The sequence below is a fragment of the Myiozetetes cayanensis genome, unplaced genomic scaffold (genome assembly GCF_022539395.1).
Source record: "Myiozetetes cayanensis isolate MyiCay16 unplaced genomic scaffold, myiCay2020 scf4, whole genome shotgun sequence".
NCBI lineage: Eukaryota > Metazoa > Chordata > Aves > Passeriformes > Tyrannidae > Myiozetetes > Myiozetetes cayanensis.
Window position 1 is genome coordinate 45048919 of NW_026087631.1, and position 13764 is coordinate 45062682.

The following is a 13764-nucleotide window of genomic DNA, read 5'->3' on the forward strand; positions in this document are numbered from 1 at the left end:
TAATACTTTTCTATTAAATAGCTTAGCATCTGTTGTTACACTTCCACACACAGAAGTATTCTCAATGACTTTGTAGCAGATAAAATGCTGATTTAATGGGTCATGCACACTCATATTCTGAAAGTAGCAGGTCCCAAAATAAAAAGACTTGAGATAGTCACAACACACTATTAGTGTTATTCTTAAATAATATGGTAAGGAAAGAAGTTTCTCTCAGACTATAGAGTTAAGCCACCATATTTCCAAGGCTCTAACATATTCTTTTTCTGTTCTGTAATTCTAGTGGTTGGACCTCAACTAAAGCAAACCTTTTAGTTATTTTTGCCAGAACACCATTTCTATTGCTTTAGCACCTGGTCTAAGGACATGTTTGTGAGATTGAGACATCTTATAGAATACAGTTTTAGAAGTCTGTATTAACAGATTGCCCCTCCTCCCACTTCCCCACCCCCACTGAAATCAAAAGCAATGAAGAAAAGTTGAACTTACAACAATTATACTGAAAGGAATAATTATTCCTGCTAACAACTTATAAGAAATGGTGTCCTCTTTGTATGGGTACCGGATGGATTCATCACTACAGAAAACTCCTCTCTGGAAGGGGGTACGTCGTGAACTGAGAATTGCAAAAGGCAAGCCAGCTGGCAAAAAGGAATACAAAATACATTACAAAAGCAAAACAAACTTTGGCGATGATTATACCCCAGCATTTCCAAAGAGAAGTGCATAAAGAGGAGCAGGCATGCAGAAAATTAGAAGGTTATGCACTTCCCTTGGCCAATGACTACTGCCTTGACTTTGCAGCTCCCAGGAAGGATTGCTGAATGAAGGATAGCAGGGCAGAATTCCTCTCACCTTCATGTTTGCGGCACATCCAGTATGGAAGCAGGCCAAAACTGTGACTGAGTAAACAGCTCAGTGACAACCAGCAAATTGCTCAATCTGCGGCTACTGTCACAATTATCGAATATTTCTTTATATTCCAGTGAGCAACAGCTGCCCCTGTATACCTTCTCTGGACAGCTTTACAAGCCAGAAGAGCATAAATTAAATTTCATGAAAGCAGAAGAGAGGTGCTTCTCAGGGAGTGCAAGTGCAGAGGGAGTTTTTGGGAATATGGAAAAAAGGAGATTACACATGCATGCGATCCCCTCACTTCCACACACACTGGACAGCTCCCTAGAAAAACGTCATCACTGCGCAAGCCCTACGACCTCAGGACCACTCTCTTCCAAAGAGGATGCCTTTGGCTCGATCTAATATCAGCAGGACACAACATTAAGACGTGCATGCTACTGCACATCAAGAAACCCATAACACGAACCAAAACATTTGAATGGCAAAGTGTTTTTTTACAGAAAGCTCAAAAAAAGATACAAATTACCACCAACTAACAGAATCACATTTCTGAGTCCTCTTCCTCCATCTCTGACACACATACAACATTTACACAATCTGTTTGTGTACAGAGGGGAATAGTCCCAGAAAGAAATAGTTGTATGGAAAAAAGCAGGTGACCACCAAGAATGTTCAACAAAACAATAATCTTTAACTTAGAGATGTACAGCCCAGTGGCATAATAGCCCTTGATTTTGTGCTCAGAATTCAGCAGTGCTGCACATAAAATGCATACCACTTCAGAGTTATACAACCAAAATTATTTAGGGGAAACATTCCTATCTACCAATAAGGGATCAGAAAGATAAAAACAGCCTCCACCCTTCCCTCACACCAGTGAAAGGTGTTGCTGTGTTCTCAGTTCTCTCAACAGGAATTCTGTGCCAAGGCATAGCCTACCTCTTCCTTTCCACATACACAGCTAGTCCCAAACAAGTGTGTACACTTATTACTTACAAAAGTAAAGATGCAAAGAACAGGAGAAAAATAAAAATAATAATAAAAAAAAAAAACAAACACAAAAAAATACCAACCAAGCAACAAGAGAACTGCTAGGGAAGAGACCTAGGATTCTTTTCAACTCTCTTCACCCTTTATTTTCACTCCCGAGGTCCTCCAAACTAAGCCTGACTCCTGGGACCATCACCAGTGATACTCACTGTGGCTTCACCAATGATTTGCTATCAATTTGGTTCTTCACACCATCAAGTGCTTAAACGAATACTTCATTTAAAAAACAGGCACAGAAGAACAAATAACAAACTAATGGTTCATAAGTGGAAATTCCCTTGAAGTGAACTCTGATGAATGATACAGCTTTATTCCACAGCCAAGCAGCTATGGGCTTACCATATGGGCCCACGAATTCCAGCTAAGCCTGTCGTAAAGAATCATGTACCTTCTGTACTGTTACCGTCATAAAACCGATAGTATACAATACCTCCCCTCAAAGTGGCAGAAAAAAGCCACTGTCATTGTCAAGAGGGGTTGTTTCCAGTTCTATGCCAGCAGGACTACAACTGACCTCGCTCTGGAAGCCATCCAAGTACACCAACAAAAGCAGAAGGATAGAAAGACAGGCTAAGAGCCAAGCCAGAGACTCATCAAAACACTGCACTATTCAGATATCAGCCAGCACAGAGCCCTTGAGCTGGACTCTGCAGTACAGTGAAAAAACATAGCCTTTCCCACCAGCAAAAAAAAAAAAATCCCTCTTTTAATAGGAAGAATAGCAGAGTTTTGAAAAATGCTGTAGCCCAGACTTCATTTTTGCCCTTCCCTTATATTGGTATTGTGACAAATGTCATGATATATCGTCGGTTGTTTAGTATTTAGCTGACTTGACTAAGGGAGGAGACAGAAACTTGTGCAGCCTTGATGAGGGAAGGTGACTTATCAACATAATGCCATGGTGTTTCCAACACCATTTATTCTGTAAGATAGGTACGGAATGACAACTTCATCCTTTGCCCTGCACACATACTGACATCAAGATTCAAGGCTGTGTATTTGAGAAAAGTGTATTCTTTAGATCTCCAAAACTGGAGAATTAGGCATACACAGATGAGAGTTTCTTAACTGTGCTTACTTCTTTAGAATAGCTAGTTTGGATTATCATTGCAAAATTAGTTCACCCTAAAAAAATGCTTTTCACAGCTTCAGCACACTGACACAAATACTTGTGATTACAATTGAGTAGCAACACTGACATCATATCACTAGCTCTGCATCACCCTTTTTAAAGACCTGCTCTATGAATAATGGTCTCGTGGTGGCTTACTCCTCATTTCCTCTTACCCACTCCTGAATGTTTCAGCTTCTCAAGATGAAAGACTCAAAATTTTCAGAGTGATGGGGTTATTCACATGGCAGAGGAGAGAAAGGGAAGCATTTTTTAATGTAATTGCCAGCTGCTAAATCAGAAATGGAAAGCAATGGTACATGGATCATGGGAGTGAAGTCCCTTGTGCAGTGATATGTGGTTTTCCATGCAAAGTGAAGCTGTTTCATGTCTGTGTGTATGCTCACTCTTCAGCAATATTGAGATTATAATGTAATTAGCCTGTAATTGCTCACATCATCTTCCTGTAACCAGATCACGCAAATAAAATACCAAACAATTCAAGGTTTGGTTTTGTTTTGCTTTGTAAGCATGTATGAACCAGCTAAAGTCAAGTTATTAAAGTGTCTTCTGTTTCATAATTTCTTTACACCTCCTTTACTCTGAGTCTTAAAGTATTAGGTATCTACCAGGTAACCATTAAGTTACCATTAAGCAACCATTAATTGGAAGACCTCTGCACTGAAATACACTACCACTAAAAAAAATTATAATATAGTGAATGTCATAAAGTGTTTCTTCCGTTTCCCCCAAGTGCAGAATAGATTTAAGAAGTAATTCTACCAATTATTTGTCTAACTGCTCTTCTAAGCACATTTCAGTGCTGAAAGCAGATATGCTCCATGAAAGCTTGAGAGAAAAGTTTAAATTTCTAAAAAACAGATTACAATAAAACTGATCAGATTAACTTTACACTGTTAAACTAAGCTGAAGTCACAGAACTACAGCATTGTAATTTACCTTTTCCTCAATCCAAGACAGTCATAAGCCTGAAAAGCCAATACAGGTTTTTGATATCTTTTTGGTTAAAATACTTTCCAATGTCAATACCTAATCCCTCAGAACATACCTAATCCCTCAGAACATGATCCATATAGCTGGTTTAATTTACTACTTTTAAACACCTGTGGATTGGCTTCACTATTATTAGCTGGTGAGAGGGCAGAGAAAAGTAAAAGCCAAACCAGAGGGGTAGTAATTGTTTCTGGCAAGTGAAACTATTCAGAGAAACTTCCCACAATACTTAGGATTTTGTTCTAAACGAATCAGCAAAATCTGGTTTTGTGGGATTTCAAGGTGTTTTAATTTCTAAAATCAAAATTATGTCAAATATATAGCTTAAATACTTACTGCAATGAAAGTCCCTCTCACTTTAAGACAATAAAGAGGCAAGAGAAATAGTCTGGCATTTTCATCAGTATAAGCAGGATAAACAAGCATATGAACTGGCCTAAGTGATAAAGAGGCAAAGCCTCTCACTATAGCAAGTACAATAGTAGGGTTTCCCTATAGCTGTGATAGACACGTTACTTTTTCACCCTGACAAATACCATGATTTCAGAAGACAAGAGTAAGTTTTCACATCACAATAACAATTTCCTAAGCATCAAAGCTCCTGGTACAGGAAGACTTGATACAGCTGAAGATATCAAATGACACTTGTCTTCATAATGCTACAACCATGACTAACGTCAATTTCTAATTTCACAGATATAACCGAGGAAGAAATTTTAATAGTAATACAAGGGGGCAGTGCACTTTGACAGAGGATTTATCCACAGTAGTTTCTCATGAAAAAGTAGCAAAGATTCAACACCAGTTCAATGTGAAAAGAAATCCCGCCCATGTGTCAGTCACATTGTCACAGGAAGTCAAAGCTTCTACAAATATCCATTTTGCTCTTAAACAAGCCCCAAATTCTAAGGGCAGAGTTTGGCACATCAAAACAGAGAATTAGTAAAAATTATTTGGGATCAGTTTTACCCAAAAGCAAAAGAAATTGAGGAGTTTAAGTACTCCTTTTACATAGTAAGTGGAGCAAAGAAGCAGTAAAGGCATTCTACTGAATACTTCCCATATGACACCACCAAAAAGCATCCCTGATGTATACTTCATCTTCTAAGTCAGTTGTAACACAGTGAAGAAATTGCCTAAAGGGAAAATGGTAACATGTATGTGAAGAGAAATTATAAGGTGGGGAAGAGGTTACTTGTAGGGTAATCTCAAGGATAAAGCCAACAAGCCAGTGTTATGCAGTGCATATGCATCCTTAATGAATAACTAGAAGATGTACTGCTGACGGAGCTTGCAATTCTTTGATACAGTAGAGGATCAAGGCCAGCCAGTTCTGCCAGCAAAACAACTCAAAGACTGAAGCAAGAGAACAGATGGGGATTTGTGCAGTAATAAGTTCAGTCATGCACTTTGAAGGTTAAACAACTCTGTTGAGTTGGGAGTTTGTCAGTTCAAAATAGCAGGGGGAAAATAACATCTGCTTCCTGTGGCTGTTGTAAATCAATGTAAGAGTGTGATCACTAGACAAGTCTTTCCAAAGGCATTAATACTTTTAACTAGCTGACAAAAATTTCTTCTGAAAAAATACTTAATCAGAATTGGCAAATACATTTCAATTCATCCATCCTAAATGAAGACAGAAAAGGACTGCTAGGGTACAATCTTCATCTCAAAAATGAGAAGAGTTTGGTTTTGCATAGTTCAGCAGAATCCAAGGGCCGCAAGTCAGCCAGTTGCATAGGCTGGTATCAGAAAAAAAAAAGAGCAATACTAATCCAACGAGCGACCAAGAATTAAGGAATTACAAACACAGTTGGTAATAAAGACATAGGGAGAATATAGGTTTCTGAAGTATTTCAGTCAGAATATATGAGGTAGAAACATAAGCAGCTCAACTGGTAAGACTAAGTATTTTAAGCAATACACTTGTCCAAAAGTTGACACAAAGTATAATGGATGACTGATTATGTCAGAGTTCTTTCCATAAATATCCTGTATAACACAGGTCTATTTCTTTCCAAATTTCTAATCTTGATTAAGTTTCTTCGCTACAAAGCGCACAAAGTCTATCTCTCCACAGAACTAAAAGTTGACTATTACCACTCCAAAGAGAGAACACCAGATTATACACTCCTCTCAAATTGTCCTTTCCAATCTCCTCAGGAAGGATATCCCTTGACACCCCACACCATGTTTCACCAGCTATGTTACTACCACCTTTTGTATTTATTTCTCTGAGTTCCCTACTTTGCTGCCTCACTGCGCATACTCTCTTCCAGGGCATTTATGACTATACTGAACAGGGCAAGCTCCTGGAGAGCTCTACTTGACACCTTCCTCCCTTGTAAAGGTCAAGAAGTACTAACTCCTATTGTCCACTTCTCAGAGTCCAATGAATTATGTATGCATTTAAGGATTCCTTATCTAATCCCATGACTTTAGTTTCTTTTGATTTTAGTGAAGTAATAACTTGAATATAGAGATCTAATTTATGAGATTCTCCAAAAAAATTCTGCCTTTAGCCTGAATACTCCATCTTCCCAGTGTATCAAAGGCATTAGGATGAGAACAGATGTGACCGACACCAGAAAACAGTGAGTATGTTTCTGAGAGATTATGAAGTTCAACAACATTGCCCAAAAAGGTTTTAAATGCCATAAATATGCCAAAAAACAATGAAGATAACACATGAACCTCTTCAAAAGATTTACCAGGTAAGAAGCAGAGCATAAAAAAAATTACTTATGAGCAACCTGAAACCTAAAAATTAAGTTGAAATCCACTGTCATGGATTAAACAGCAGGTTTAATTTCAATTAGTTGCAAAATTTATCAGAGAGGGACATAAAGCTTTGACACTCGTGAAAAAATGAAGAGCACATGCACCAGTCTAACAGTCTTCAGTAAATCAGTCCCCTGATTTATTAGTCTCTACCACAGCAGTAACTACATTTGTCCCTGAAGACAAATTAGCCCAATAAATGCTAATTTTGGTTAATCAAATAGGTCCTGTCAATCAAAGTTTCCCTGCAAAATAATCCCTTTCACAAGCAGAGCATAAAAGATTAGCTTCTTTTGCCAGAAAAGAAATCAGTAAATTGCCTCCAAAGTATGACGGTGCTAATCTGTAAGAGCAGAGACTTTCGGTCAGAACATTGGTATAAGGAGACATTGCCAGAAACATTAAACCTAGTATCTCATAGGTTAAAGCTGGCACACGAACAAAGCTATGTAGGTCCCTTTTGGGAAGGCACAGAGATACTTAAGACATTAGCTTTTGCCAAACCAAACTTAGAAATGTTTTGGTTTTGCCTTCTGTTTGTTTGTTTTGTTTAAACTAATTAGAATCAATGTGACCCGAGTAACTAGATATCTTTGGGATGTGTTCAAGGTGGAAAAATTAAGTCCTACAGGCTCATCACGTTCTGTCTCAAAGAAATCCCCAACAGCAGAGGTCATCCAAGAGAAGTGACTTAATCAAAACGCTGTTTACTAACAAACACTTCCCCTGGCAGGAACATCAGCATTTGCATTACCTGTTTTGGTAGAAGCAAGTTGTGGCAAACTACTTAGTTTCCCAGAAACTCAGTGCACTATTTTGGCTGAGTTAGAAGACCTGAACTCTTATCATCTCACACATCACTCCATCATATAATAGAAACCCACTAGTGGGTTGTGAACATTGAGTTCCCAAAATGAGCTGCCAGGCAAAGTTTTGGCAGGAAACTACAGAAACCCTCTTCAGAACTTAGTCCAGGGAGTAGATGAAACTCAGTAATATTCAAATTGCTCTGTTGTTCTGCTCCTCTGGTAAAAACATTGTTTCAGGGGTTTTCCTTGCTCTGTGCTTCTCCCTCCCCTACTCTCACCCACTCAAATCTAAGGGAAGCTGCAGGAGTGTCAATGAAGGTAGCAGTTCGAATAAATAAGATGACTGAAGGAAGAGAAAATCAACTTGGAGGCGAAGTCACCAGAAAAGACCAACTGAATGGGACATCTACAAATAGACATGGTTGAACCTCACTGCAAGAGAGAAACTGACTTTAATTTGTCATTTATGCTTGAAAAAGCTGGTCTCACGCAGACAGCTAAAAACCAAAAATGCCAGACCAAATACATCTGAAAATATTCCCAGAGTCGCAATCTATGGACACTAACCCCTAACTGGTCATGACCTTTAAATTATACAGAATTACTTTCAAAACATTTCTGTGAAGACTTGGGAAGGCAGAAGAATCAGAAAGCTCTTCCTGCGTTCCATAAGTATCAGATATCATGGATAAGTGCGGCTCTGGAGACTGGACTAACCATCTAGAGAGATTCATTTTTCCAGAGCACTATCAAGGCCCCTAAATTTCAAAAAATTCTAATACAAAAATTGTGCTTCCCATCAAAAGTGAACAGAAAACAGAAGTGCCATGTACTATGAAGTGGCACTCGGAAAAGAATAAATATGAATTTCTTTCCCAAACATTTTATTTCCTGATAAAAGGTGGCAATGGTAACAGGAAGGGTTCAGAGCTATAAACAGAATTACAGTCTCTAAGAATATTATTTTAATTATTTTTTTAAGATTCCCAAGAGTTTCTAACACATCTTGTAAATCTCCATAAAATGTACCAAAACAAATCTATGTTCATGTAGCCAAGTTTCTTTTAAGCACAGAGGCTTAATAATAAAATATCTATGCAGGCTTTGGGGTGTTGTGGGGCTTTTTTTGTTTGTCTGGTTTGGGGTTTTTTTTTCTCCTTTTAAGTTATTTTATATACCACTGTGACCTACCCCAACAACTTAACCAAACAAGACCTTCTATTATTATTATATAGCAAGATGTTCAGGTCACTTCTTACTACACTTCTAAGACAAGCAAGGTGATAAAACAGCAAGGAGCATATGCACTGAAAATACTTTGAGCATTTCTGCTTACATTTCATGAGGTTTTAGGGACTAAGGTCTAAATAAGCAAACAGCAATACCTGTACATTGTTAAATGCTACGGGAAAGGGCTACAATCACTGTAGTACTCAATTAACTATTTTTTTTATATTGCAGATGACTCTTCTTGCTTCCCTTAGATTGCTACCACAAGTTCTTCTCTCTTACAATGTGACAGATTGTAAGACAGGTGTAAGTGCAACTACTTAGGAACAAGTATCATGTTTGAGGGAAAGGAAGTTTGCACAAAAGTGCAATCGATCAACTTTTTACATAGTACTAGACCAAATTTTTACCATCGATTCCTTCATTGAGAATTCTGTTCCTTTCAGTAAAGTCTCATGTCAGGACAACATTTTTTACTAGATGTGGGATAATCAGTGTTGTTGCCCAATAATTGTCATGAGTGAGCTCTGTCCCTGGTGAAGATATTAAGTCTGGAACGCACTACTTCCAAAAACTTAAACTGCCTGGGAAAAAGGTCTCAAGCCTTGACTGAGTCATACAAAAACAAAAAACAAGTCAATGTCAGATTCCCAGACTGATCAACTTTCCCTGTCCATTTTAAATAAAGGCAAGCTTGGAGATAGAAATCATTCAACGGGATCCTACTTTCAACTCAGGAAGTTGTAATATTCCACATCTCATTCTCTCCAGCTCCAGAGGTCACCCTAGCCCTTAGTTTTCAGTAGCCATGGAAGATTTTTCACGTCCTGCATGAGACTAAAGAGTTCCCTAAATTTAAAATGTAGATTAAGAAAGCCAGGTTAGAATGTTAACTACAGAGAGCAATTGCTTTAAGCTCTGTAAAGTGTTCAGACTGAAAAGCAAATGATCTGGTTTGTAACAGAACTAAAAGTGCTTTAGAATTTTTTCTTAAACCTCTCAGCATGAAGAACAGAAGTGACTTCCAATTATATACTCCAGGCCCCAGCACAAAGCCAGGCAATGAAAATTCACTGTGTGACTCCTACAAAAGTATCATATCAGAAAAATATCAGAATAGACTGCAATCACTGACACATCTAATTCTAGGTTGTGACTACAAAGGTTATATAATTTTTTTATAGTCCATACTAGTCTTTAAATATTAAGACTTAGCTGAATTAGCTCCAAGTCAGAAGTTGCTCCACTGCTTTAGAGCCAAGAAAAAAACCCACTCTTAACTGACTTTATATTAACAACTTCTTGTAATGGAAGATAAGATATCAAGCAATTCAACAGATTATCAAACTGCAACTGGAACACCTCTTTAAAAGTCCAAAAGTGCACAGAGTACAATTGATAGTTCACCTGTACGCTTACCTATTAAAGTGCAAAGGAAACCCACTGGAAGAGAAATTTTCCCAAAGGTATGCTGAAGATATATATACTCGTCAAAATGACAAACTTCAAACTACTTTCTTTAATAGTGAAACTATGCTAGTGTTGTTGTCAACCTTCAATTTACTGCACAGGTCTAATGCAAGCTTTAATGAACAAGGATTTAAGGGAAATGTAGAATAGTGCATGTAGAGGTATCTGTTTACTTCTTTTAAATGACTACTTCCATCCTTAAACCACTTCATATAGTTCTTACTAATCAATTTAACTTATTTATCAGAGCAAATATTATCATCATCTTTCATATGTCTTGGTCAACTACCACAAGCAGAAACAAGATATAGTTTCAGGTTCAAGACTATTCTGCATGGTTAAATTTTGGTTCTTTAAGTCATATCAAAACCTCACTAAAAACTGGGATACAAGCAGGCTTCAAATATTGCTAGAAAAACCTAGCAAAGAATAAAATTGTTCTTTGTCAAAATCATGTGGTCTTGAAAACACTGAGCCTCTTTTCTATTAGCAGTTAGATTTTCAGTCTCTGTATCCCATTTTGAAGGGTTTAAAGAGTCATCACATTACCTTTAAACCTAATAAAACCCACTGAGTCAAAATTAGACTAATTTCTGTAAAAAGTATATGGAAGCAACAGTCACTATTTATACGCATGTGCACTCCACTATAGTGCCAAGTTTTAACATTACAGGTGTTCAAGTTAACAGATTAACCCATTCTGAGCGAGAGATGTGTTTATACCATAGAATTTTGGAAGCCATTTTACTCCCCAATGAACAAAGCCTAGACTAATACATTTTTTCTGCTCCTGAAACAAATGAAATTAGCAACACTAGCAGTTAGAGATTAGTTCCAGATTGTCTGTGCAAACAGAGTAGCAATAGCACCTTTCACATGCATATGACTATACATATATGGGATTTTGCCTATATATACTGTCTTCAACGCACAGTTACAGTGCTGAGTTCTTGGAAGGCATACATTTTACTCCCATCACCAAAGCTCCCTATATATTAGCTACTTACAGAGAAAATGGGCAGGGTGAACCCCACTGTGTAGAGGACAGTGGATGTGATGGTACTGTCATGGAACGGATACTTGATGCTGTCATCATTACAGAAAAAGCCTCTCTGATACGGTTTTATTTTGGCCAAGTTTAGAACACCAAGGGGTAAGCCAGCTGTTGGGGGAAGGAAAACAAAAAACAAAAACAAGAAATACATGTGGTTAAATTTAAAAAAAAAAAAAAAGTTACTTTTAAACATGCATGGAGGAGGCTACCAAACATGCATAACTCAAATTTCTAACTATCATGCAATGCATACACTTACCTAATCCTGCTTACAAAAATTCATCTCTTTCAGAAGGACTTTCAGAAGTCCTTTCATCATTAAGGTGAGTTGCCACATACTAAACCAAGATTACACTCAAGAAAAAGTGTTTGCCACTCACACAACTAAATAGTTATTGAGGGCAGGCTGCCTTTTGTGCCCCCTCCTTTCCCACCACCCCACTACCTTGGCTTGTATCTGAATTATCAGCCTTGTTCTATACACTATAATCTGATCAGTGTTTACAGATACCAAGACAAAAAATACATACAGATTTTGTCATAATTAGAGACTTAAAGATTTCATGCAAGTAGTTTTCATGCAGGTAAGGGGGACAAGAGAACTGCAGAGACACCAATGGGAAATATGGACACTGGTGTGTCTGGACTATATCTCTAGGTAATGAGATTTATACCTTAAGAATGTATTTACACAGCTTTTGCACACTTTGGAAAATTTCTGCATGACAATATCTAGGTTATTAACATGGAAACTGAGACTCAGGTACAAATTGTAGCTCTCAGAACTTACACAGTGTGACATATTACCTACTCCCTCTCTTACGAGTTCACTTGCACTATACCAACAGTCATGTCAGAGAAGCCATCAAGGCTTCTGACAGCATTTGACCAAATATCACCATGCTCACTCCCCTGCTTCCCTTTGATCTACTGAGCAAGACCTAGATTAACAGTGGATAAATAAGGTAATGCTGCAAAAGCTGTAAAATCCTCAAACAAAACAAAAAGTAGATTTTGATTTAAAATAAGGTAAAAAAGGGCAAACTGAACTTTATATTTTCCATAACATTCATGTAATATGCAAATAGATGGTCTATATGTAAATTAGAGGATAAGTGCAATTACTGACACAGAAAAGACTAGTCAGGATATAAACAACCTGCTGTACTGAGAACAAAACACATTTCAAAGAAGTTAATATGATGAATGATTGCTTTGATTTCTGGTGACACTTGTTTACTATGAGGTAAGAAGCTTAAAGGGGTTTTAAATAAGCTTATTCCTATAAACTTCACTGAAGAAAAGACATCAAGAGTGAAACAGTAGGAACAGAGTGATAAGTCCTAGACCCTTCTTTGGGCTGCTAAGTTGCAGTGCAAAGGCTTGTGAAGTGCAAATTGAAACTATATGTGTTTGGTAATACCCCAGGCTTTCGACTCCTCTTCTAATAAAATAGCTATGGTCACAGAAAGCAATTTGGGAGGAATTTAAATCCTCTTATGGAGCAGAGCAAAATTTTTTCCAGAAAACATCTGAAATATGAAGAACTGTCCACTTACTGATGCTTACCATCCCATATAGAAAAGCTGTACAAAAATGCAAATGGCACTTTGCTTGTCTGACTTTAGGCACAAAGCTTTTCATTAAGTAGCATACCATCAAATCAACTGCATCTCAAAGGTCTCCCTCCCTCCTTCCTCTGCTTTAATGATTGAGAAGAGAGCTGAAGTGTGACAAGTGGCAGAAGCAGACATAACAGAATTGCAGCCCGTTAAATATGAAGGGGGCCACACTGAAGAACTCAGATCAAAATTCCTCCAGCTCTATGTTCACGTCCCTGGAGCCAACTTTCAGCTACACTCAAGGCCACTGCAAGATTCCACTAACATAACTCAGTGTTTCCTATCTTTATCTCTGCTACTGCATACCCAGCACCAATATGATGGAGTGGTAAAGCCATTACCGAGTTGATACAATCCCATCTTCTCAAACAAGTCAGGAGATTTTCACAGGCAGAAATACCCTCATGCTTACCTTAAGCAGCAGCTTGTGTTTTGCAGAAGTGGACTACTTAGACATAAATACCCATTTTTCAAGAAAAGACGCTACAACCTAACATCAGGAATGTTTCTTGATTTGTTCAATTACATTTTCAGCCTTCCAGTTCAACATTTGCACCAATATTGCTGGTTTTACAGTAAGGTTTTGAGGTAGTTTGTTCTGCAATTCTTTCTAGGTTTGACTTCATGAAGGCAGGCCATTTCATTTTTACCAGCTGCTGAAATATGTTCTCTAAGAGCTCCAGTTCAGAAACTAGATGAAATGCAATTCACAAGCAAATGTGACAAGAGTTCTTAGCTCAAAAATTTCAAATTTCTTGCCACTAA

The 13764-nt window shown here is 37.8% G+C and overlaps 1 protein-coding gene across 1 annotated transcript in view; it reads right to left on the minus strand.

The window, feature by feature from the left end:
• Positions 1–13764, minus strand: part of PLPP1 (phospholipid phosphatase 1) — a 57553-nt gene that overhangs the window by 29507 nt on the left and 14282 nt on the right. The window contains exon 2 of the mRNA XM_050328580.1: positions 490–641. Coding sequence (XP_050184537.1) covers positions 490–641 — 152 coding nt within the window. The remainder of the gene's footprint in view (positions 1–489; positions 642–13764) is intronic.